We start from the raw sequence: 23,760 nt of genomic DNA, 5'->3' as shown, positions 1-23,760 counted from the left end.
CCCGGCTGCTCCCCGGCCACCGGAGGAGGGTCCCACATGGTGTGCAGACCTCTCCTGCTACCTGCTGCTCCCCTGAGCTGTGTACTTCGGTCCTTCTGCCTGCTCTGCTCCCTGCTCTGGCTTGGTGAATTCTCTCACCCTCCCGCGCTTCTGACTGTACCCCGTGCTTGTATAAATAAATAAATAAATCTTTAAAAAAAAAATCTAGGGTCTCCCCGGTGGCGCAGCGGTTGAGCTCTGGGTTGCGAAGCTGCCCGCGGCCTCTGCGGCGCCAGTTCGATCCCTGGCTGCTCCCCGGCCACCGGAGGAGGGTCCCACATGGCGCGCAGACCTCTCCTGCCGCCCGCTGCTCCCCTCAGCAGTGTACTTCGGTCCTTCTGCCTGCTCTGCTCCCCGCTCTGGCTCTGGTGAGTTCTCTCACCCTCCCTCGCTTCTGACTGTACCCAGTGCATGTATAAACAAAACAAACAAACAAACAAACAAATAAATAAATAAATTAAAAAAAAAATCTACAGTGTTTAAAAATAAATAAATAAATAATAAAAGCTGAAGCCAAGGGACAGAATGGCCATTTTGGAGTGTGTGGGACTTGAAAACCTGAACACAGAGGCTCTGGTCTGGGTGGTGCTCATGCCAAAGGTTTACCTTTACCTCAGTGTGTTAGGGGGAAACAATGTCCTTTGCAAACTCCACACAGGCTTTGTGGACTCCACCCCGACTCCAAATCCCATGACCACCAAAGGGAGTGTTGTAAGGACCAGGGGGTGGAGTTAAGCAGCCATGTTTTCTGTTTGGGGATATAACCAGCCATGTCAGCTGGGGTCTTGGACTCGCAGTGCTGGGCTTTTAGCCAGCTCTTGGTGGGTCATTTGGGATTCCAGGTCAGTGGAATGGGTAGGACGCATTTGCGAATTTATTTCCCTCTTTTTCTCCCTGAGTTACTCATTTCCTCATTTCCCCTTTCCTTGTAAATAAACCTTTGATTTACCTTTTGTGTGTGCCTGCAGTTTAAGTCTCCTTTAAACGCACGGGTGAAGGCCCACAGTCAGGCAACTCGTTTTATATTGTGATTGCTCTGTAACAAGTGGATAGTCTCCAGAACTTTCTTTTTTTTTTTAAGATTTATTTATTTATTTATACAAGTACTGGTACAGTCAGAAGCGCAGGAGGGTGAGAGAATTCACCAGAGCCAGAGCAGAGAACAGAACAGGCAGACTGACGAAGTACACTGCTGAGGAGAGCAGCAGGCGGCCGGAGAGGTCTGCGCGCCATGTGGGACCCTCACTCAGTGGCGGGGGATCGAACTGGCGCTGCAGAGGCTGCGGGCAGCTTCACAACCCAGCGCTCAACTGCTGCGCCACCGGGGAGGCCCTCCAACACTTTCTTACAAGTAATTTCTTGAATCCAGCCTGGAATACTTCAGTAGAAACAGTTACAATTGGGGATTCAGCTCTCTGGTTTTGTTTTTTCACCTGGTAAAATACATATAACAAAAGTTTACCATGTAAAACATTTAAAATGTGCCATTCTAAGTCCATTTTTAATGTTGTGTAGCATTTCCAGAACATTTTATTAATCCAACCAGAAACTGTTTCCATTCTTCACAGCTTATTTCCTGCCTCAGCCCCTGGTAATAACATCAGGTATACTTTCGGTCTCTCTCTGTTTGCCTATTCTCGATGATACATGTATGAGTAATCATAACATTTGTCCTTTTATGTCTGGCTTTTTTCACTTAGCATTCTATTTTGAAGATTCATCCACATTATAGCTTGCAGAATCTCATCCCTCTTTATGAATACCACTCCAATGTATGTGTAGACCATATTTTGCCTCTCCACTCATCTATCTACAAGCATTTGGATGGTGTCCACTTTCTAGGTATTGTGACTAGTACTGTGGTGTACATTCATGTACAATTATGTTTGAGTACCTGTTTTCAGTTGTTTAAGGGCATACAGAGAGAAGTGGAGTTGCTGGATCATGTGGTTGCTCCATGTATGTGGTAGTCCCATGTATACCTTTTTGAGGTGCCACTATACTGTATTCCAAGCAACTGCAGCGCTATCATTTTACATTCCCACTAGCTGTGTGTGAGGGTTCCAATTTCTCCACATCCTTGCCAACACTAGTTATTTTCTGAGTATTTTTTTCCCCCATAATATCCATCCTAGTGAGTATGAAGTGGTATCTTATTGTGATGGAGCATTTCTTGACCTGAAAAGGTGGTAGTAGGCAGGGGAGGAGCCATGTGTGACTATGATCAAATCACATGCATGTGCTAATTTTCATTAAATTTGGATATATACCTAGGAAAGGAATTTAGAGTAATTTATGTCAAGCTGTTAACCATGTTTGTCCAAGTTGATGGGATTATAGAAGTTTACTTGTTATATGTCTTCTGATTTGTCTTTATTTAATCATGTATTGTTTTTGTAATTAAAAATAATGTTTATTATGTTGTTTTGTTACTTTAGGTTATCAGATCCACAAGTTAGCTGCTACCATGTTATTAATTTGCTCATTGGTATTCTGTTGGACTGTTAGGACTTGTTAATTATATTATGTGACAGTTTTTAGTTAATGAGCTTTGAAACAGAAACTAAGCCCCACTCAGAAACTCAGCAGACAAACCTAAGGAGAGCCCAAACCCCAAGCGGAGGCAGCCTGGGTAGGCATGTGCTGGGCACATTGCCTGGAATATCAGGGCAGTCTTCCCCTGATGTCTGGTAATTTCTTTCCTGGTATTTCTGTTTTCTAGGTTCTCTAAACAAAGTTGTTTTGTAACCTGGGGGAAGTATTTCAAAATAATAGTAAAGGTAGGTCTAAAGGAAACAAAGGGCAGGGGTGCAGCCCGTGGCTGGGACTGTTTTCTCTGTAGGAAGTGCAGAGCATCCATAAACCTGGAGCAGCATGGTGTTAGACCGGCCTGTGGTTACTACGTGTGTGGTGGTGCTCTGTATCCTAAAAGGAATGGAGGCATGTGCTGGGTAGCTGGTGAAGGGTGTGCAACTCATTCAGACTAGCTTCTGGTTAGATTTCAAGAGTGGGTTTACTCAGTGTGTTAGGTCACTGGCAACCGTTGCCACTCCCAAGTGTTGACCCACCCATTCTTAGCCCAAAGATTGCTTTTTTTATTTTTTTTATTTTTTTATTTTTTTTTAAAGATTTTATTTATTTATTTATACATACAAGCACTGGGTACAGTCAGAAGTGCGGGAGGGTGAGAGAATTCACCAGAGCCAGAGTGGGGAGCAGAGCAGGCAGAAGGACCGAGGTACACTGCTGAGGGGAGCAGCGGGCGGCAGGAGAGGTCTGCGCGCCATGTGGGACCCTCCTCCCATGGCTGGGGAGCAGCCGGGGATCGAACTGGTGCCGCAGAGGCTGCGGGCAGCTTCGCAACCCAGCGCTCAACCGCTGCGCCACTCGGGAGGCCCAAGATTGCTTTTTTTAAAGACAATGTTAAGCCTCATCAGTATTCTTTCTAGGAGTGTTTGTTGGTTTTTAATTTTTTTAAGATTATTTATTTATACAAGAACTGGGATACAGGCAGAGGCGTGGGAGGGTGAGAGAATTTACCAGAGACAGAGTGGAGAGTAGAACAGACAGATGGACCGAAGACACTGCTGAGGGGAGCAGTGGGCAAGGCAGAAGAGGTCTGCCACGCCGTGTGGGTTTCTCCCTAGCCAGCTGGGAATCATACCCGCGTACAGAGGCTGCAGACAGCTCCACAGCGCGCTGCTCAACCTGCTGCGCCACCGGGGAGGCCCATTTGTTGGTTTTTAAATGTAAACACATACTCAAAACAAATAGAATTTATTCTTTTCAGGTCTAATGATGACTGTTAATAGTCAGAGGTCTGAGTTCAAAATCTTGGTAGACTTGAGCCCTCACATTGATGTTACGTAGAAATACTTTGTAGCAGTGTGATGGTGAAAAGCCAGTGATAGCCTGGACTGAACCAATGACAGTGCTTCATGGCAGGGTGTCAATCTTCTGCACACACCTGACCCTACAGCCTTGTGTGCCAATGCAGCTCTTCAACTTGAGAGGACAGGCCTTGTGTGAAGGTGCTCAGGTGATTTGGAAGGATAGTCAGAGCTCTGCTCTAACCCACAAGCAGCCACTTGTGGGTTATGGCTGTGATTAGGGTCTAGACAGCAGAATGTCTGAACTTCCCATCCTGTGAGCACTGGGTCCAGAGCTGTACTTTGGGGGGCATGGTTGAGCTGCTGCTCTTAAAAAGTTATTGCTCCTGTTCAGGCTTGCTTGCTTTCTTTCTGCCTACAGTTCTTTCTTTCTTTAAAATACAAGTCAAATTCACTAGATTTGTCTAATCAGCAATGGTGATCTTGCTGGTCTTGCCACTCTTGGACCCAAAGTGCTCCTTGCCTTCCACGTATTCATGCCCTTCTTCACCTTGCCAAAGACCACTGCTTTCCATGCAACCACTCAGTCTTGGTAGTGCAGATGAAAACCTGGGAACCATTTGTGTTGGGTCCAGCATCTGCCGTTGACATGCTCCAAAATGAAAATCTCATCATCAAATTTCTCCCCATAGATGGACTTGCCACCACAAATCCTGGAATAATTCTGTGAAAGCAGGAACCTTGATAACCAAATCCTTTCTCCTCATTGCTCAGAGCACAAAAGTTTTCTGCTATCTTTACAACTTTGTAAACAGCTCCAAGGGGGTGAGGCTCAAGGGCTTGCAATGATACTGAAGAATATGGTTGGTTTTACCATGGCTGTGCAATGCAGGGAGTCAGGCTATAGTGGCTTTTGCAAGGTGGTACCTGTTCAGGCTTTCTTATTGGACTTCCTGTTTTACAGGTTGCGGATGCCATCCTTGGAAATCAGATGTTTACTCATTACGATCGGGCCCATATTGCCCGTCTCTGTGAAAAGGCGGGCCTCCTGCAGCGAGCACTGGAGCACTACACTGACATGTATGACATCAAGAGGGCTGTGGTCCACACTCACCTCCTTAGTCCCGAGGTATGGCACATCACTGGGGCACTCCTGTTGTGAACAGTGTCCACTGGTCAGTAGGGTCACATGCTCCCAACCTTCTCTTGTTGGAAGTTTTGTCTCCCCTATTTTGAGCCTTGTTGCTGCCACGAGCAATTTTCATTCAGCCCATGCACAGATCCCACTTGTTTAGCTGTATGTCTGGGCCCATGTCACCTCTTTCTGTTGTCAATTTTTACTTTGTTTAAAGAAAACCTTTTAACAGTGGCACTCCTTGCAGGAGTGTCTGAAACTGTTAGTGAAAACTAAGCAGTCACTGCATTCTGATTTATAGAATAGGCTATAATATTAATACTGGGGTGTCACAGGGTCTGTGGGAGCTGTTGGAACAGTTGAAGTCAGTGTCTTATCCCAAGTTTACTCCTGGGTCTCACTTATTGCCAGGAGGTATAGTGGTTTTTCAGTTCTTATTTTAAGTGGAAATTTTTAATATTTTTGACTTCCAAGGGGAAAAAAGTACTTATTTTGTCAGTGTTGGTAGCATCAGAGACAGTACACAGTTGTAGACAAACTCTTCCTTTTTTCCTAGTGGCTCGTGAATTTCTTTGGCTCCTTATCAGTGGAGGATTCTCTGGCATGCCTGCATACTCTTCTTTCTGCCAGCATCAGACAAAATCTTCAGCTGTGCGTGCAGGTAGCCTCCAAGTACCATGAGCAGCTGGGCACACAGTCCCTGGTGGAGCTCTTTGAATCCTTCAAGAGTTACGAAGGTAAACCATTCAGCCTCTGGCCAACTGCTCAGGTGTCACTGTCTGCCTGACTAACCTAATCATTTGCCTGCAAAGACTGGAGCAGAATGTTGCATTAATCACCTCAGGTCCTGCTATCTTGTATGTCACTCAGCTTAGATAGCCTTTTTGATGTTTGCAGAAGAAATCAGTAGGGAAGTATAGAATCCCACTTGTGTCCCTGGAACTTCTGTAGAATGGTGCAACTCTGCATCACTTGGTCTGCCACAGAATTTATCTGAAACCTGAGCTCATGGTGCTGGAGCCCATAGCCCTGAGAGGGTGGGAACTCCCCTGTGTAAGAGCTCCATGGAGGCTCCAGTGGAGTGTGGATACTAGACTGGTAGGCTTCTGATAGCACACAGAGAAAGTGTGCTGGCCAGGGGATGGACTTCCCAGCGTAGGGTCTGTTAGGGACAGGCTGAGGCTATCTGGCCTGTACAGGACAGAAATGCCTATTTGTCTGGTGGGGCATCAAGCTACTGCCTTGTACCTAGTGAGCCTAGGAAAGTGAGGAGTGAAGGCAAAAACATAACCTTAGGGAGCTGATCTTCTCATCAGAAGATGCCATTACAAGAAAGGCCAAAGCAACAATTGGGTGACACTGGGCTGAGAGATGGCAGTAGGGTAGTATTAGAGCTGTGGGTTCTGTCCCCAGATTGCAGCTGAAGACATTCTTAGAGAAAGTGGTAGTTTTCTCTGGTGTACTGGTCTTGCTGTTAACACCAGTACCTCATGGCTGGCTCAGTGATTAAGAAATGAACAACCTGGGGCCTCCCCATTGACGCAGTGGTTGAGCACTGGCTTGCGAAGCTGCCCGCAGCCTCTGCAGCGCCGGTTCGATCCCCGGCCACCAGCGAGGGTCCCACATGGCTTGCAGACCTCTCCTGCCATGGCTGCTGCTCCCCTTAGCAGTGTATTTCATCCATCTGCCTGTTCTGTTCCCCTCTCTGGCTCTGGTGAATTCTCTCACCCTCCCTTGCTTCTGACTATACCCAGTGCTTGTATAAATAAATCTTTAAAAAAAAAAATGAAATGAACAACCGCTGATGAATATCCATGCTCTGTGACCACTTTGTAGTTCATTCTGTAGTGGCCTCCATGTGTGCTATCAGGTAGCAGATTCATTTTTTGAAGACTTCTGTCTGGAGCTGTTGCTTTTTTCTCTGTTCCTGGCATGTCTTTTTAGAGTAGCGGGCACATAGCCCTCTTAGGTTAACCTCAGACTGAATTATTCTTGAAGATGACCACTGAGGTGTGACTGGGCCCTCACATATACATATATGCATATAAATATACATATAGCCCACATTTTACATAAAAAAATCCCTGAGACGTCACCCGAATTTGATCATAATCTAGCTAGTTGTTTGGGGGAGATACCAGAATAAACAAATACCACATATATGAAAAGTTCTGAGTGAGATATATGTACTTGGAGAATGGCCTTGTCATTGCAGGCAGGGCTCTCAAGGGCAGCTGGGTTCATGGAGAAGGCTACAGAATATTATGAGAGCACAAAATAGAACATTCGGTGTTTGTAGGTCTCTTCTACTTCCTGGGTTCAATTGTGAACTTCAGCCAAGATCCAGATGTGCACTTGAAGTACATTGAGGCTGCATGTAGGATCGGGCAGATTAAGGAGGTAGAGAGGCTATGTCGGGAGAGTAATTGCTACAACCCGGAGCGGGTGAAGAACTTCTTGAAGGTGAGTATGTCAAGCATTGCTCTTTCCTTGAAAACATCATCAGTCACACTGCCCAAGAGTTGGATAGCCGGGTATGTCTTGCCAGTGTTCCCTAGATCCCCAGTTGCAGAGCCCTTTATGGAGAGAACCTTATAGTCTAAAGTTCTTGGAGGAACCCACTGGTTATTGCACAATCCATTTGTGGAAAGAAGCTTGATGTTTTACTGTTATTTATCTGATGTGTATGTGGAGGGAATTTGTTTATTCCGCAACATCCCAACTGTGTCCTGTTACTTAGGCTAGGTAAGACTGCAGAAACAGATAAACCACTCAGTGCTTGTGGCATAAAAAGCAAGTTCCTGGTGGAAATGGAGGTTAGTGGAGTTGCTTTCTTTCTCACCATGTTTCAAGGACCAGACTGATGACTCTTTTACCCTGAACATTACCTTTCTGGCCATCTAGATGCAGAAAGCGTACAGAAGAGCTGGCATGGGAGGTTTGCATGGGTATTGCTTGAAAGTGGCACTGGATATTTTAGTTCCCACTCCACTGGAAGAAAGTAGATTACATGGGCACATCTATAACTGCAAGGTATTAGGAAGTCTGAAAAATGTTCTGTAGGTGTGGTAGAAGGGGAGGCTACTGGTGTGAAAAGCTAACCTGTTTGGGGACAGTCCCACTCTGATAGGTGTGATGTACCTTGGAGTAAGGCATGGGGAAAGGCAGCGGGTAAGGTACCCCTTACCAGCAGGCATTCCTGAGAGCAGCCACTCTCTACTCTGAGTCAGAGATTTAGGCATAATGAACTGCTTCTTAACCCAAAAAAAAATGTTTGGTTTTGGACCAATTTGGAATGTTTTTGCCAAATTTAGCTGAGGTTTTTTTTTTTTTCCTTAGCCAAATACCATCATCTTTTTTCCACTTGTTTACCAAGACAAAAACTGCTTTCCCAAAAGCAAACATCTTAAAACAACAGATGTCTAGGACTAAGTCTCTTCCTCAGTCTCCTGTGGGAATGTTCTGCAGCTAAAACAGTTCTGCCACCCCTATGAGGAAGCCATCACTGCCTGACTTGTTCTGCACTTTCTGACACAGGAGGCCAAGCTCACAGACCAACTTCCCCTCATCATCGTGTGTGATAGGTTTGACTTTGTCCATGACCTTGTTCTGTATTTATACCGCAAAAATCTGCAGAAATACATCGAGATCTACGTTCAGAAGGTACTGCTGGTTCCTAGATGATATCCGACTGCCTTTGTGCTGTGGTTGGTGGTGATAGTCTACATCTGCATGACTGCTTCTAACCCCTGAACATGTCTAAGATGGTTATTTGAAGGGTGATGTCTTAGTCAGCTTGGGCTAGCATAACAGAATATATCACAGACCAGAGGGCTTTTGTGACACATTTATATTTCATGGTTTTAGAAATTCAAAGATCAAGATCAAGGTGCTAACCCTGCCACTTGGGTTATTTTCTTTTGAGACCTCCCTCTTTGGCTTGCAGATGGCCACCATCTCACTGTGTCCACATATGGCCTTTTCCCTGTGCATGTTTGCCCTTGGTGTCTCTTCCTCTTTTGAGGACATCTGTCCTATCAGATTAGGGCCCCAGCATTATGATCTTATTTACCCATAATTATTTCCTTCAAGACCCCATCTTCAAATACAGTCACATTGGTAATTAGAGTGTCAGCATGTGAATCTGAGGAGCACATTACTTCATCCATCACAGGAGCCCTGTCAGATAGTCATACTTCCAGGCCTTAGAGGGCTGTAGCAATGATGTGTATATTCAGTACTGAAATCACCACCCTGACCATTCTAGGTTAACCCTAGCCGGATCCCAGCTGTTGTTGGAGGACTGCTTGATGTGGATTGTTCTGAGGAAGTAATTAAAAACTTGATCATGGATGTGAAAGGACAGTTCTCTACTGATGAGCTAGTGGCTGAAGTAGAAAAAAGAAACAGGTAAGGTATCTTAGCGTGGTGTCGTCCTTGCTCCTGTGGTTTGTTACTTTTCTAATTGATTCTCCAAGATCCCTTTGCTGTCAGCCTCCCAGTCTCATCACTGGTGGTCTCCATGGCTGGTTTTTCATATAACAAATCTTAGATTTCGTAGTGAGTTATTTGTTCTTGGCACCGAAGACCTTGGGGGAAAACTTACAGAATGAAATCAGTTTGGAAATCAAGTCTGTCTTGGTCCCTAGAACAACCTGAAGTTAATGGAATGAGAGAGGTTGTTTTTAGTTTTTTTTTCCTTATTAAAGTCTGGGGGGCCCCCAGAGGTTTGCACCTTTTATAGTGTTCTTCCTTCCTTCAAAGGCTAAAGCTGCTGCTCCCATGGCTGGAGTCCCGTAGTCATGATGGCTGTGAAGAGCCTGCCACTCACAATGCACTTGCTAAGATCTACATTGACAGCAACAGCAAACCCGAGCACTTCTTGAGAGAGAATGCCCATTACGACAGCCACGTGATTGGCCACTACTGTGAGAAACGGGACCCGCATCTGGCCTGTGTGGCCTATGAGAGGGGGCAATGTGACCTTGAGCTCATCAAGGTGGGCAGCAGATACTTTAACTGCCCAGGTTGTTATTCTGGCCTCCTATGACATGGTTTCAGATGCATGCTCTTTGGGAACTGATGAGGGCTTCCTCTGAACCCCTTCAATGGTGGGTTGGCAGGTGCTTTTCTGTAAATGTGGCTTTCTTTGAATTCCGACATCTTGTTTCTCACCTTTCTTACCTGTTTCCTTGCTTTATGCTTGTAGGCCTGGCCTGGCCAGCTTGAACTAACCTGGCAGTCTGCTATTTACAGTCCTCAGTGTTGCATGGTGTCCTGAGGGCAAAAGTGGATCCATTATGTTATCTGGGAGCTCTTCTGAGTATTTGACAACATGGTAGAAACCCAGCAACTAAGGTGTTTCAAGGACTCTTTTAGGGCGTCAAGTGCACAAAGCCAGAATTCAAGAGCAATTCAGCAGTTTCTCATCCTCTAGCTTTGGACCCTGACCACAGATATAATAAGCTGGATGGACATAGCCCCTCATCTGACAGCCTCTGGGGCAGTTTGTATGAATCTTGGATTTTAGTTAGTTTGCTGCCTTGGGCTAAATTTACCACCTTTTTATTAAAGAGTAGTTTAGTGACCTTTTGATGATCTGTGTACCTACCTGTCCTACAAAGAAGTGTGGCCTTTTAGTAAGAGTTCAGATTGAAAAGCAATGGTTGTTAAGGTGTGCTGTGTTAGGAGAGATATGGTAAGATTTCAGGAAAGGCTACTGTGCTTAGTGCCAGGCCTACCTGCCTCTGGCCTCCTGAGCAGTCTGCATGGTGTCACTTTAGCCTTGTTCCTGTCATCTGCTCAAATCTGATTCCTACCAGGCCCTTGAATATGCTCTGAAATTGGGGTGTTTCAGTGGACAATTGATATTTTGAAGATGTAACCATTCAGGAGAGCATTCTGTCAGTGTGAGCCATTCTGTCAGTGTGTAACCATTCTGTCAGTGTGGGCATATTTTAAAGTTTATAGACCTTGAAATGTTGCAGCATAATCTGTTTTATACAAAGCCCTGGGCTAATATGTTAACACTTTAGAGACAGTTTAGAGCTAGCTACATGTGAGTATTTAAATTAACTAAAATTAAAAATTTAGTTATTCCTTCATTGCACCACATTCTAAGTACTCTGTTTTTGCATAGAACAGTATAACTCTAGGACATTTCATCATCTCAGAGATTCTGCTGGACTGCATTTAAAGATTATTTATTTATTTATACAAGCACTGGGTACAGTTAGAAGCATGGGAGGGTGAGAGAATTCACCAGAGCCAGAGCGGGGAACAGAACAGGCAGATGGACTTAAATACACTGCTGAGGGGAGCAGCGGGCGCCGCAGGAGAGGTCCGCCGCGTCATGTGGGACGCTTGTCGGCAGCTGGGGATCGAACCAGCACTGCAGAGGCTGTGGGCAGCTTCGCAGCCCAGTGCTCAACTGCTGGGCCACCAGGGGAGGCCCTGGACTGCATTTATAGCAACAGTTAGGTGGACTTGGTAGTCACATCCCCTTTAAGTTGTTGTAAACTGAGACATGTGCCTCTGAGATAATTTGTCTTTCTGCAAGGTGTATTGTCAACCCTTCGGGGTGCTGTTCATCCCTTATCCAAGCACCGTGCTGTCCTGGGACACTGTTTGTCCACTAAACAAGTGTCAGAGGAAACATCCTTTTGTTGGCTGCTTGTGTAACACAATACTGTGCTCATTTCAGGTTTGCAATGAGAATTCTCTGTTCAAAAGTGAGGCCCGCTACCTGGTGCATAGGAAGGATCCAGAGCTCTGGGCTTATGTGCTTGAGGAGACCAGCCCATTCAGGAGACAGCTGATTGATCAGGTGAGGCACGGAAACAGGTATGTGTATGTGCACCTGAACCCACATTTTGCCTCCAATCATCTTGTGACTCAAGTGACTGAATTGCCACATCTAAAACTTCCTGAGATGTGTGCTTAGATAGTAATGTGAACATTTGCAACTCTCTCATCCCTCCCAAAGCAGCTTCCCTGAAAATGGTCTTCATTTCCCAGGGTGAGCTAACTTGGAGCTATTTTTTTATTAAGGCCACAGAAATGACCCTGATATCTAAAGCAGGGATGTTCAGCACTGGTAAAAGAAATATCTGATGACTACATGTTGAATCCTTGATTTTTTTTTTTCTAGCTCAGCTGTCATGGCCAGAAATGAGTGAACTAAAGTTTGTTTCAACTAGGCCTCCCTTTGTTGAGGAACTCCTTGTGCTCCTGTGACTTTTCAGCACCTCCTTAGAGCTGGGGAACAATGCTGGGGCCGGGGTTCTTTTTAGGTACGGCCTGGCAGGCAGGTGTTGGCCTTGGCCACTTGCAGACATCCTGCAGACTCAGACATTAGCAGATAGTGCCTTTACTACCCTCAGCACTGTGTCCTCAGCTGTTGGTTGCACTGTTGAATGGTGGGTTAAGACCACTGACAGAACTTGATCCTGTTGTGATCAATTAAAGTGCCCCCTTTCCTTTGCCAATGTACAGGGCATATTTGTTTCAGCTCCCTGGTTGGATTTCACTTTTATCTCAGTTACTGAGTTTGACCTTGTTGTCTGTCCACTATTCCACATCCCGCTGCCATTATTATTTTTTTATTTTAGAACAGTTTTAGATGTGTAAATGCCCCATTTACTCTGAACCTTTGTCAGATCAGTTTTTGGCTTACCCATCTCTCAGATTTATGCCCAACCTGATAAAGACATTGAAAAGGGCCGGAGACAGAGTCCATTCGGATTCCACTGGGTAGCCCCCTCCGAGTTTACAGATAATACATTTGTTCAGATGTGGTCCAATGTCTGGCGCTTCTTGTAGGTCACATCACATTGGCTCTGGGGAGGAGCAGCTTTCACACTGTGGTGAACTAAACTGGCGAGTGCCTCTTGGTCTCCCTGTGTCTGTGTGGAGCTGCTAGTCCCGTCATTATGTCTGCTGTGACTGAATGTTCACAGCTACCTCCTGGGCAATGTTCTCCTGCGGTGCCCTTCTAATTAGAGGGAGTGCATGAGGGCAGTGGCAGACTGTTCTTAAGTCTGGAGTAGACACTCATTATGGAAAGTTTACTTAGAGGAAGCAGTTTCCTGAGGTAACCTTAGTACATCCTGTGTCAACTCAAATAGAGGGTGGAAATTTACTTTTATCTTTAAAACAACTAGTGTGCATTTAAAATGTTCTAAGTTTCAGAAATTGACAACTAGATGTCATGATGCCAGAAAACATTCCTGGATAGGTGAATCATGCTCTGACCATCTTTGCTTCCTCCTGTTTTGCTTGTCTCCAGTGATAGCCTCTTGAACTCCTCTGTGTGCCTGTTGGGATTATAAACTTCATAAGTAGAGCTTTTGCATTTTATGGTGCTGTTGAGTATACAGTGGCCACTTGAAAGTTCATGGCCAAATCAGCTATGTCAGACCACTTCAGACTTGTGTGTTCTTTCTTTTTAATTCTCTGCTATTGCCCACCTCTGATGCATACCAGAAACTTGGGGGAAAATGATAGATCCTGAAGTCACTGAAGGCTCATGGACATAGTGCAAAGAGAACAGTGCTAGTGTCCAGCCTATTGTTATTTTTTTTTTTAAGATTTGTTTATTCTTATTTAAGAACCGGAGTACAGGCCAAAGGCGCGGGAGGATTCACCAGAGAGGATTCACCAGAGACAGAGTGGGGAACAAAATAGGCAGACTGACGAAATTCACTGCTGAAGGGAGCAGCGGATGAGACAGGAGAGGTCTGCTCACCATGTGGGATTCTCGCTGGCTGGCCAGGATCGAACCCGCGCTGCAGAAGCTGCAGACAGCTTCACAGTGCAGCACTCAACCGCCAGCACCACCAGGGAGGCCCTATTGTTATTTTTTTAAAGATTTATTTATTTATACAAGAACTGGGGTACAGACCAGATGTGCGGGAGGGTGAGAGGATTCACCAGAGACAGAGCGGGGAGCAGAACAGGCAGACTGACGAAATACACTGCTGAGGGGAGCAGCAGGCAAGACAGGAGAGGTCTACTGTGCTGTGTGGGTTTCTCCCCGGCCAGCTAGGATCGAACCCGCACTGCAGAGGCTGCGGACAGCTTCACAGTGTGGCACTCAACCGACTGTGCCATCAGGGAGGGCCCAGCCTTTTGTTGTTTGGAAAGCATACTCTTTGGAAAAATATCTTTCCACCATATTTGTAAGTTTTCTTGTAGGTGAGATGCCCATAAATGGATGAACAGCCTGTGGCTAGTGTTTTGTTGGTCTTTCCCTTGGAGCATGGCTCTGATAATTCCAGGACTCAGGATACATTTCACCCACAGAAGTGAGCTGGGCCACAGCAGTGGCCGTGCTCTTAGCTAGCCACTAGAGGCCCTTGTTGTGTCTTCACTAGAGAAGTGCTTTGAATAATGGACTTAAGAAACAATGATGAAAGGAAACATGTTGAAAAAAATCCTACTACCTTTTAGTGCACTGTGTTATTGGCTTGGGAGTAAATTTAGACAGTGTGGTCATTGGGGCAGAGATTAGAGTCTGTAGTTCTTTTGATGTGAGAGAAAAAAAATAATTGTCAAAATATAGCAAATGACTGCAATTGACACCTTTGACCATCTTTGCTTTTCTACTTTGAAAAATTTCCCATTTTCTCTGTGAATATTTCAAACTGTCTTGAAGGTTTCCTTCCCTTCAGTTTAGCTTCAGAGATACAGTCTTGAGGGCCCCCCTGGTGGCACAGAGGGTTAAGCCGCAGCCTTACAAAGCTAGCTGCACCATTGAAGCACAGGTTCGATCCCCGGGCAGGGAGGAGACCCACATAGCACAGGAGACCTCTCCTGACTTGCCCCACTGCTCCCCTCAGCAGTATTTCAGTCAATATGACTATTTTATTCCCCATTCTGTCTTTGGTGAATCCTCTCACCCCCCCTACACCTCCGGCCTGTGCCCCAGCTCTTGTATGCATAAAATAAATAAATCTTTAAAAAAAAAAATACAGTCTTGAATTGACTTATTTTCCTAACCAAATTCTTTCAAATAATTTTTAAAACCAGGTTGTACAAACGGCATTGCCAGAAACACAGGATCCGGAAGAGATTTCAGTCACTGTCAAAGCCTTCATGACAGCTGATCTACCAAATGAGCTGATTGAGCTGCTAGAGAAGATTATTCTGGAGAACTATGTCTTCAGTGAGCACAGGTGAGGATGTGAGGGTTAGCTGCCAACTCAGTCAAATTAGGCACCTGTTTGACATCTACTTTCTGTTACAGTCTTGTCTCATCACACCTGAGCAGCCTTGGTATTGGCTGCCCCCATTTTTATAGCCTAACTTCTCACGGCTTTCTGCCACTGACTTACTTAAATTCTACCTTTCTTTTAAGCCCAACATAAATGCTACCTTTTCCAGAAAGTCATCCTTCCTCTTAGTGATTTGCCCACTTTGTTTTTCCTTAACCACAATGCTCAGGAAAAAAAGGAGCTAGTATTAGACCCTCATATGTTGTTGAAATCATGGTGAAAAAACTAGGAAACCTATAGCAAGAGAACTCAATGTAAGTAAACATCAAGGCACACTTGGCTTGAGGTATAATGTGAAAGCTTGATGAGGAGGAGCTAGGAGCATAAAGATCCCTGCAGTGCCTGGAGGCTGCATTGGCAGTTTCCTCCCCCACTGTCTCAATGTGAGCAGCCCTGCAGGGACTGAAGCAGAGAGGCTTACCCAGCCTGGTGGGAGGAAGGCCCATGACATACCAGGCCAGCAAGCCAGCTTAGTTGCGGCTGAGGCACACACTGCCGTAGCCCACCGCCTGTGGGCAACCCTCCCTTGACCCAGCACATGCAAGCTGCCACTGTGGTGACAAGTGTTTCACTGCCCACTACCCCCAGTGTAAGTGGCCCCACTGGGGCCTCCACCAGCCAGCACCAGAATTTGCTGCCTATCCTCATGGCTCCTGGTTCAGCGCCATGGGGAGCAGTGTTGGGCCCTGCTCAGGCAGCTCCAGCACTGTGACTCCCTGGAGCCATAGGCAGAGAGGCCTCCTAGTACCAGGCTGACATCATGATTTCCTGGTAACAGCGCCCTCTATAATCACTGGGACCTCTGTCCTAGCACTATTGCAGGGACCCCTGAATTGTTAAACCTGGCCCTGCTGAGGGGAATCCAGCAGGGTTCCCTCTGACCCCACTGAGGCTGGCTGTCGCCCATGAGCCTTCCCTGACCTCACTGAAGGTTGGGTCTAGGCAGGGTCTGGGCATTCTGTTTTAAATCTCACACCAGGATCATAAATGGATCAGTCAGGTTTGAGCTCCCCGGCTATCATTCAAACCTTGAGCATTACACAGATTGAAAATGGGAACAAGTTAATTGGTGAGTAACCAGCTCCAATCAAAAAGTTAGGATTGAAAAACAGTTCAGTCAGACTTGTAAGGTGGGGACCCTGAAGAGGATATAAGACAGTGCAGGAGCCAGCTTCATTCATTCAGCAGACAGACTCTGAAAAAGGATTCAGCAGACAGGCTCCAAAGAAGAAGTATTCAGCAGAAGGCCACTGAAGAAGGGGCCTCCCTGGTGGCTCAAGGTGCTAAGTAAGTCTCAACACTATAAAGCTATTGCCAGCTGCTGTAGTATGAGTTCAATCCCCAGCCAGGGAGCTAACCCACATGGCACAGCAGACCTCTCCTATCTCGCCCACTGCTCCCCTCTGCAATGTATTTCAGTAGATCCGCCTCTTCTGCTCCCCACTCTATCTCTGGTGAACCCTATCACACCCATACGTCTGGCCTATACCCCCAGTTCTTGTATGCATAAATAAATAAAAATCTTAAAAAAAAAAAAAAAAGGCCTCTGAAGAAGAAACATCAAGCAAACGACCTCTGTGGGATTCAGCAGCCCTTCACAGGACTTTATAGACTCCCTCACAGATGTCCAGACTTCTGCAGGCCTCCAGACCTCTGTAGACCTTCGCAGAAACCTGGTCCCTGTACTTACCTCTTGTCTTGCCTCTTGCTCTACCTGGAAACAGAACCATTGGCCTCAGTGGTGTCCCAAAGAGCTGTTGGCTATTGAATAGGGCCAGTGGCTTGCAAAGAGCTGTAAGTGGTATTTCTGATACTGCCACTTGGTGACCTGTGCTGACCAGCACTGATAAGCAGTACAGACTGGCACTGGTGACTGGTCACTCTGTTTGTGGTCACCTTTAAGAACTGTCTACTGTTTCTGATCAACCTCCTGTACTGTTGAGCCAGGTACTGTCCAGTCTAGTGCCCAATGCTGTCTAACCCAACCTTCAGACTGCTGCTGTGAGCTGATGCGGTATCACCTCAGCAGTCCCTCCTGTGAGTACCTCCAGATGCCATCGTGACTTGGACCCTCGTGTGCTGCTGACTGCTGTGCCAGCAGCTCTAGGGTCTTGTTGATGGGACAGGTAGATGAGTGGCCTTTGTTTGGGACTACTGGATACTACAGATACTATCTTGGGTGAGACAGCTGGCCACTTGTGGCCTTAGAAACTCTTCCTGTTTTTCCAATCTCTTGTTTGTTAAAAAATAAACTCCATTGTTATACTCTGAGCCTGAATGGTCTTGCAATTGTGAGTACTCAGGTGAGAACACACAGACAGTGACCTGTTCCCCATGGTGTCATTGTTCTCTGGCGCTCTTTTAGTACTGTTTTAGAGGATAGGAAGAGCATTATAGGCAGAAGCAATAGCATATGCAAACACCTTGGAGGTAACAGTTTCAACACACTGAGTACTCATCCAGTAGTTACCTGCACTTAAAAATTCATTGTCAGAAACACTGATAATGACAGATAGTATATTAAAATTATAAATTCTTTTATAAATTGTTACATTTATTTTGTAGTCCAGATATGTTTTTGAGATCTGTGGTATTGTGGGAAACAGTGTGTGTATGTGTTATTTTTAAACTTGAAAATACTATATGGTAAATAATAGAATGTGAAGTTATAATTTAATGAAATCATAAGCCATCACTAATTGCTGGTCCTTAATGTGACTAGAATATTCTGTCTTGCTGTCTGGCCAGTCTCCTTTGATGGATAATAGCTTGTAGGTACTTCCCACAAAGGGACACCTAAAGGTGGTTCTGACTCTGTCCTGATAATTCTGATAAACTGTTGTTTTTCAAACATGCAAGGGACCTTCAAGGTTTTGTTCTTTCTGAAACTACCTGCTTCATCAAACATAGTTTCATATGCAGGTGGAAAAAGTCTGGGTGGTAGTGTGGTAGACCAGGCAGCTAGATAATTGGATATACCTTATCATTGGAAAAACTTAAAATATTCAAATGATTTCTTGAAGTGATTTAATGAGCTAGCAAGTAAATAAAGATGTACAGGTTGAAAGGACGTCTAATCAGAGCGTCAGAGCAGAGAATGAGAGATAGTCTATGGAGGAAGAATGACCAAATTCTACGAATAGAAAATCCAGAAATAAACCCACAGATTTATGGTCAACTAATCTTTGACAAAGGAGCAAAGACTATGCATTGGAGCAAAGAAAGTTTGTTCAATAAATGGTGCTGGGAAAACTGGGTCTCTACATGCAAAAGAATGAACTTGACCACTACCTCACCCCATACACAAAAATCAACTCAAAATGGATTAAAGAACTAGACATAAGACCTGAAACCATAAAATATATAGAAGGAAATATAGGCGAAACACTACGTGATTTGCACATCAAAGACATCTTTACAGACACATCACCCAAAGCAGTGATAGTGAAGGCAAAGATCAACAGCTGGGACTACATCAAATTAAAGAGCTTCTGCACAGCAAAAGAGACAATAACAAAAACAAAGAGAAACCCCACCAACTGGGAGAACATTTTTGCACCCAACACTAATGATAAAGGACTGATCACAAAAATCTGCAAAGAGCTGATGAGACTCAACAACAACAAAATAATCCAGTCCAAAAATGGGCAGAAGAGCTAAAAAGAAACTTCTCTGAAGAGGAAATGCAAATGGCCAACAGGCATATGAAAAAATGTTCAACATCACTTGTCATCAGGGAAATGCAAATCAAAACTACCATGAGATACCATCTTACACCAGTGAGAATGGCACATATTAAAAAAAAAAAAACTAGCAACAACAAATGTTGGCGAGGTTGTGGAGAAAAAGGAACTCTTCTGCACTGTTGGTGGGAGTGCAAACTGGTCCAACCACTGTGGAGAGTTGTGTGGAGATTTCTGGACCTACTAAACATAGAGCTTCCATATGATCCAGCAATTCCACTCCTAGGTATTTACCCAAAGGACACAGAAACATCAATTCCAAAGAACACCTGCACCCCTATGTTTATAGCAGCACTGTTTACAATAGCTAAGCTTTGGAAACAACCCAAATGCCCAAAAATAGATGACTGGATCAAGAAGATGTGGTCCATATATACCATGGAATATTACTCAGCATTCAAAAAAGATAAACACATGCAATTTGCAGCAACATGGATGGCGCTGGAAGGGATCATGCTCAGCGAAATAAGCCAAAAAGAAAAAGAAAAATACCGATGGTCTCACTCATAGCAGGAATCTAGAAAACTTAAATAAGGGACCAGGAAAATGAATAACTATAAGAAAGTGAAAATCAAAATCAACAAAAACTATGAACCAGAGACACTTTTAGGGGGGCGGGGGCGGGAGGGGAGGGATTGGGGTCAGAATGGGGGGGGCTGCAATTGTATGGGGAATATAAAAATAAAATTTATTATTAAAAAAAAAAAAAAGAATGACCAAATTCTAGTTCTCAAATTCAGGAAGTCCAGCAAATCCCAAGAAGGATTAATATTTAAAACCACCCTTACACATATTATAGCAAAACTGCAAAACATCAAGAAAAACTTTTTAAGAAGCCAGAGAAAGGGCCTCCCTGGTGGCACAGGTGGTTGAGCGCAGGTGATTGAGCACAGCGCTGTGAAGCTGTCTGCAGCCTCTGCAGCGCTGATTGGATCCCAGACGGCCATGGAGCAACCCACAACGCGTAGCAGAGCTCTCCTGTCTCGCCCGCTGCTCCCCTCAGCAGTGTATTTCAGTCAGTCTGCCTGTTCTGTTCCCCACTCTGTCTCCAGTGAATCCTCTCACCCTCCCGCACATCTGGCCTGTACCCTGGTTCTTGTATAAATAAATAAATCTTTAAAAAAAGAAGCCAGAGAGAAAATAAACTACCTTCAAAGAATGTGAATTCGACTGATAGTAAACTACTCAAGTCTCAGTGAAAGCCATAGGATAATAGGGTAATTAAATGATGCAAAGGTTTCAAATTACATTAACATAAGATTAGTGGGAAGTTGAAAATGAAAAAAATGAAAAAAATAGGAAAATGCCTGGGCGAAGTCATTTTTCTCCTTTTATTTTCAACTTTTCATCAACCTTATGTTAATTTTTAAAATTGGATTAGTTTTATCATCTCTCACCAGATAAAGCATCTTTTTTTTCTTTTGAAGATTTATTTATTTATACATACAAGAACCGGAGTACAGGCCACAGGTGTGGGGGTGGTGAAGGATTCACCAGAGAGAGAGTGGGGAGCAGAACAGGCCGATTGACTGAAATACACTGCTGAGGGGAGCAGGGACGAATCAGGAGAGGTCTGGTGCGCCATGTGAGTCACTTTCCTGGCCAGGGATCGAACTCATGCTGCAGTGGCTGCGGATAGCTTCATAGGTTGCATTTTAACCCGTTGCACCACCAGGGACGCCCAACCTTATGTTAATATTGAATATATGTCATGTAATCTACACACACACACACACACACACACACACACAGAGAGAGACATATATTATAAAAGAGACTTTAAGATAAAAATCATTATTGAGGGCCTCCCCGGTGGCGCAGCGGTTGAGCGCTGGGTTGCGAAGCTGCCTGCAGCCTCTGCGGCGCCAGTTCGATCACCAGCTGCTCCCCGGCCACGGGAGGAGGGTCCCACATGGCGCGCAGACCTCTCCTGCCGCCCGCTACTCCCCTCAGCAGTGTACTTTGGTCCTTCTGCCTGCTCTGCTTCCCGCTCTGGCTCTGGTGAATTCTCTCGCCCTCCCGCGCTTCTGACTGTACCCAGTGCTTGTATAAATAAATAAATACATCTTTATATTTTTTTTTTTTATAGAGGCATGTTTATTTATTTATTTATTTGTTTGTTTGTTTTGTTTATACATCTTTAAAAAAAAAAAAAACTTAAAAAAAAAAAATCATTATTGAAGTAGAAGACTGAACATAATGATAATGATGAAGTTTTCAGTTCACCAGGAAGATAATTCTGAAATTGTAAATACACCTAATAATATAACCTCAAAATATAGAAAACAAAAATTGATGAAACCGCAAGGAGACACAGGCAAATTCACCATATTGGCTGGCTTTAATATACCCCTCCAAGTAATTGATAGACCAACTAAATTGTAAAAATCCATTAAGTATATTAAAAAGTATATATAAATAAAATAGTAAATCTTTTTTTAAATACATAAGAACAAATACAACTGTTGACAGTTAATGTGCTTTTTGTAAACTTGCTGGAAAGATTGGTATTATTCAGTAAGCAAACATTAAAGAAAAAAATCAGAAGACATAAACAAAAAGTTAACTTCTACAACCTACCCATTTACACATTATCAATAGTAATCCATTGTATAGTTATGGAAATTGACAAGATTTAAATTTTTAAATCAAAAAGAGAAAAGCCTCAAGAATAGTCAAGATGTTCCTAAAACAAATAATAAATTATCTAAGAGGTGGGAGTGGGTGTTTGTATGGCAAGTTACTACTCTAATTAGAATTATTATAAAACTAAAATACACGGACCTTGCCAAGGAATAGAGAAATGAACCATTATAATAAAGAGCCCTAAAATACACCGACACATATGTTAAACATTTATGACAAAGCTGGCTATACAGATGGTTTATAGACTTTCATTAAGTAATATTGGAACAGTTGGTTAACCATATGGAAAAAATTGAAATTAGACATCCTATACTATATAAAGATTTAGTAGATGACAAAACTATACTAGAGTTTATGTTTAGAAAAATATATTTATGGCCTAATGGCCTATTAAGTCAGTGACAAAAACGTACAAGCCTTTTGTGAAAAACTGATAAATAGGACTGTGTTAAACTATATTAAAAAAGGGAGATAACATTTGCAACTTATATAACCAGCAAATGAATAGTATGACTAGAGAAAATTTGAACAACCCATAGAAAACTCAGCAAAGCACTTAAGCAATCCTTCAGAAAGAGAAAAACAGCTGGTGTGTTTAAAGCTGGTATTCAGCCTCATCAGCCATTCCTTTCCTCCTGCAGAACAGCAGGATTTGCCTCTCCTAATCAATGTTGATGAGGATGTGGAACAAGTACGCTTCTTAGAGACCCTGCTGGGAATGCTCATTACACTTGAAAAACAGTGTATGCTGGAAGATGCTGTTTCCACTCTTGATATGAAACCCAAAGAAGCTCAGCTCACTTGTAGCAGGAGACATGTCCAGGAATACTCATAGCAGCATGATTTTCCAGTAGCAGAGGTCTGAGAGCAATGTCGATGAATAGATTGTGGTACCATCCTAAGTATCATGTCGCAATGTAAAAGAATATAGCAGCATGGATGAATCTTAGAACCTAAATCCTCATACTTTTTCTTTTTAATTATTATACAGTAAAAAAAAATTGGGGGGGATGTACAGCACCAGGAATTTTAACATATTCATGTTCTCATCACAATCAGAATACAAAACAGATTTGTGTCTTTAAAAACTCCCTTGTGTGAGAGCTACCTTGAGTAGTTACAATTCCCCAAACCTGCGACCCTGGCATCCACCCATCTGTTCTCCATTCATCGCTTAATTTTGCTTTATCAAGAATAAAGGGAATCACAGAACATAAAAACTTTTTTTTCAAAGATTTATTTATGCATATGAGAGCTGGGGTACAGGCCAGAGGTACGGGGGTGGGGGAGTGGTGGTGAGAGAATTCACCAGAGACAGAGTGGGGAACAGAACAGACAGATTGACTGAAGTACACTGCTGGGAGAGCAGCGGGCGAGTCTGGCGAGGTCTGCTGCGCCATGTGGGTAGCTTCCTGGCTGGGGATCGAACTCGTGCTGCAGTGGCTGTTGATAGCTTGATAGTGCTGTCTTTTTATATATATTTTTTACATGGTCATAGTCCCCATATAATACCCACCCCCCTTGTTTTGTTCCTACTCCCTTCCCTCCCACTCTGGTAGAGTGTCTCTGATTTATAGTTGCTTGTCGATTTTGATTTTTACTTTATTATAATTAGTCTTTTTCCTGGTCTCATTTAGGTTTTCTAAATTGCTGCTATGAGTGAGACCATCAGTATTTATCTTTTCCTTTCTGGCTTATTTCGCTGAACATTATCCCTTCCAGCTCATTCCATGCTGCTGCAAATTGCATGAGTTTATCTTTTTTGATTGCTGAGTAATATTCCATTGTGTATATGTACCACATCTTCTTGATCCAGTCATCTGTTTTGGGGCATTTGGGTTGTTGCCATAGCTTGCCTATTGTAAATAGTGATAACGCTATCTTTAACCCCTGTGCCACCAGGGAGACCCCAGAATATATAATCTTTTGAGATTGACAACTTTCTTTGAATATAATGCCTTTGAGATTCATTTAAGTTGCTCTGTACATCAGTGGTTTGTTTCTTTTTATTCTGAATAGTGTTTCATTATAAGAAGTACCACAGTTTGGGCTCCCCGGTGGCGCAGCGGTTGAACGCTGGGTTGCAAAGCTGC

The 23,760-nt window shown here is 44.0% G+C and overlaps 1 protein-coding gene across 2 annotated transcripts in view; it reads left to right on the top strand.

Moving 5' to 3' along the window:
- Nucleotides 1–23,760, top strand: part of CLTCL1 (clathrin heavy chain like 1) — a 136,754-nt gene that overhangs the window by 84,823 nt on the left and 28,171 nt on the right. For both annotated transcript variants that reach the window (XM_037497864.2, XM_054690737.1), the window contains exons 12-19: nucleotides 4,834–4,998; nucleotides 5,561–5,741; nucleotides 7,304–7,467; nucleotides 8,542–8,667; nucleotides 9,272–9,414; nucleotides 9,769–10,003; nucleotides 11,708–11,830; nucleotides 15,034–15,179. In XM_037497864.2, coding sequence (XP_037353761.1) covers nucleotides 4,834–4,998; nucleotides 5,561–5,741; nucleotides 7,304–7,467; nucleotides 8,542–8,667; nucleotides 9,272–9,414; nucleotides 9,769–10,003; nucleotides 11,708–11,830; nucleotides 15,034–15,179 — 1,283 coding nt within the window. The remainder of the gene's footprint in view (nucleotides 1–4,833; nucleotides 4,999–5,560; nucleotides 5,742–7,303; nucleotides 7,468–8,541; nucleotides 8,668–9,271; nucleotides 9,415–9,768; nucleotides 10,004–11,707; nucleotides 11,831–15,033; nucleotides 15,180–23,760) is intronic.

This window comes from Talpa occidentalis, unplaced genomic scaffold (assembly GCF_014898055.3).
Source record: "Talpa occidentalis isolate TD23 unplaced genomic scaffold, MPIMG_talOcc4v2.1 talOcc4.8, whole genome shotgun sequence".
Taxonomy (NCBI): Eukaryota; Metazoa; Chordata; class Mammalia; order Eulipotyphla; family Talpidae; genus Talpa; species Talpa occidentalis.
This window is presented reverse-complemented; position numbering and strand designations above follow the sequence as displayed.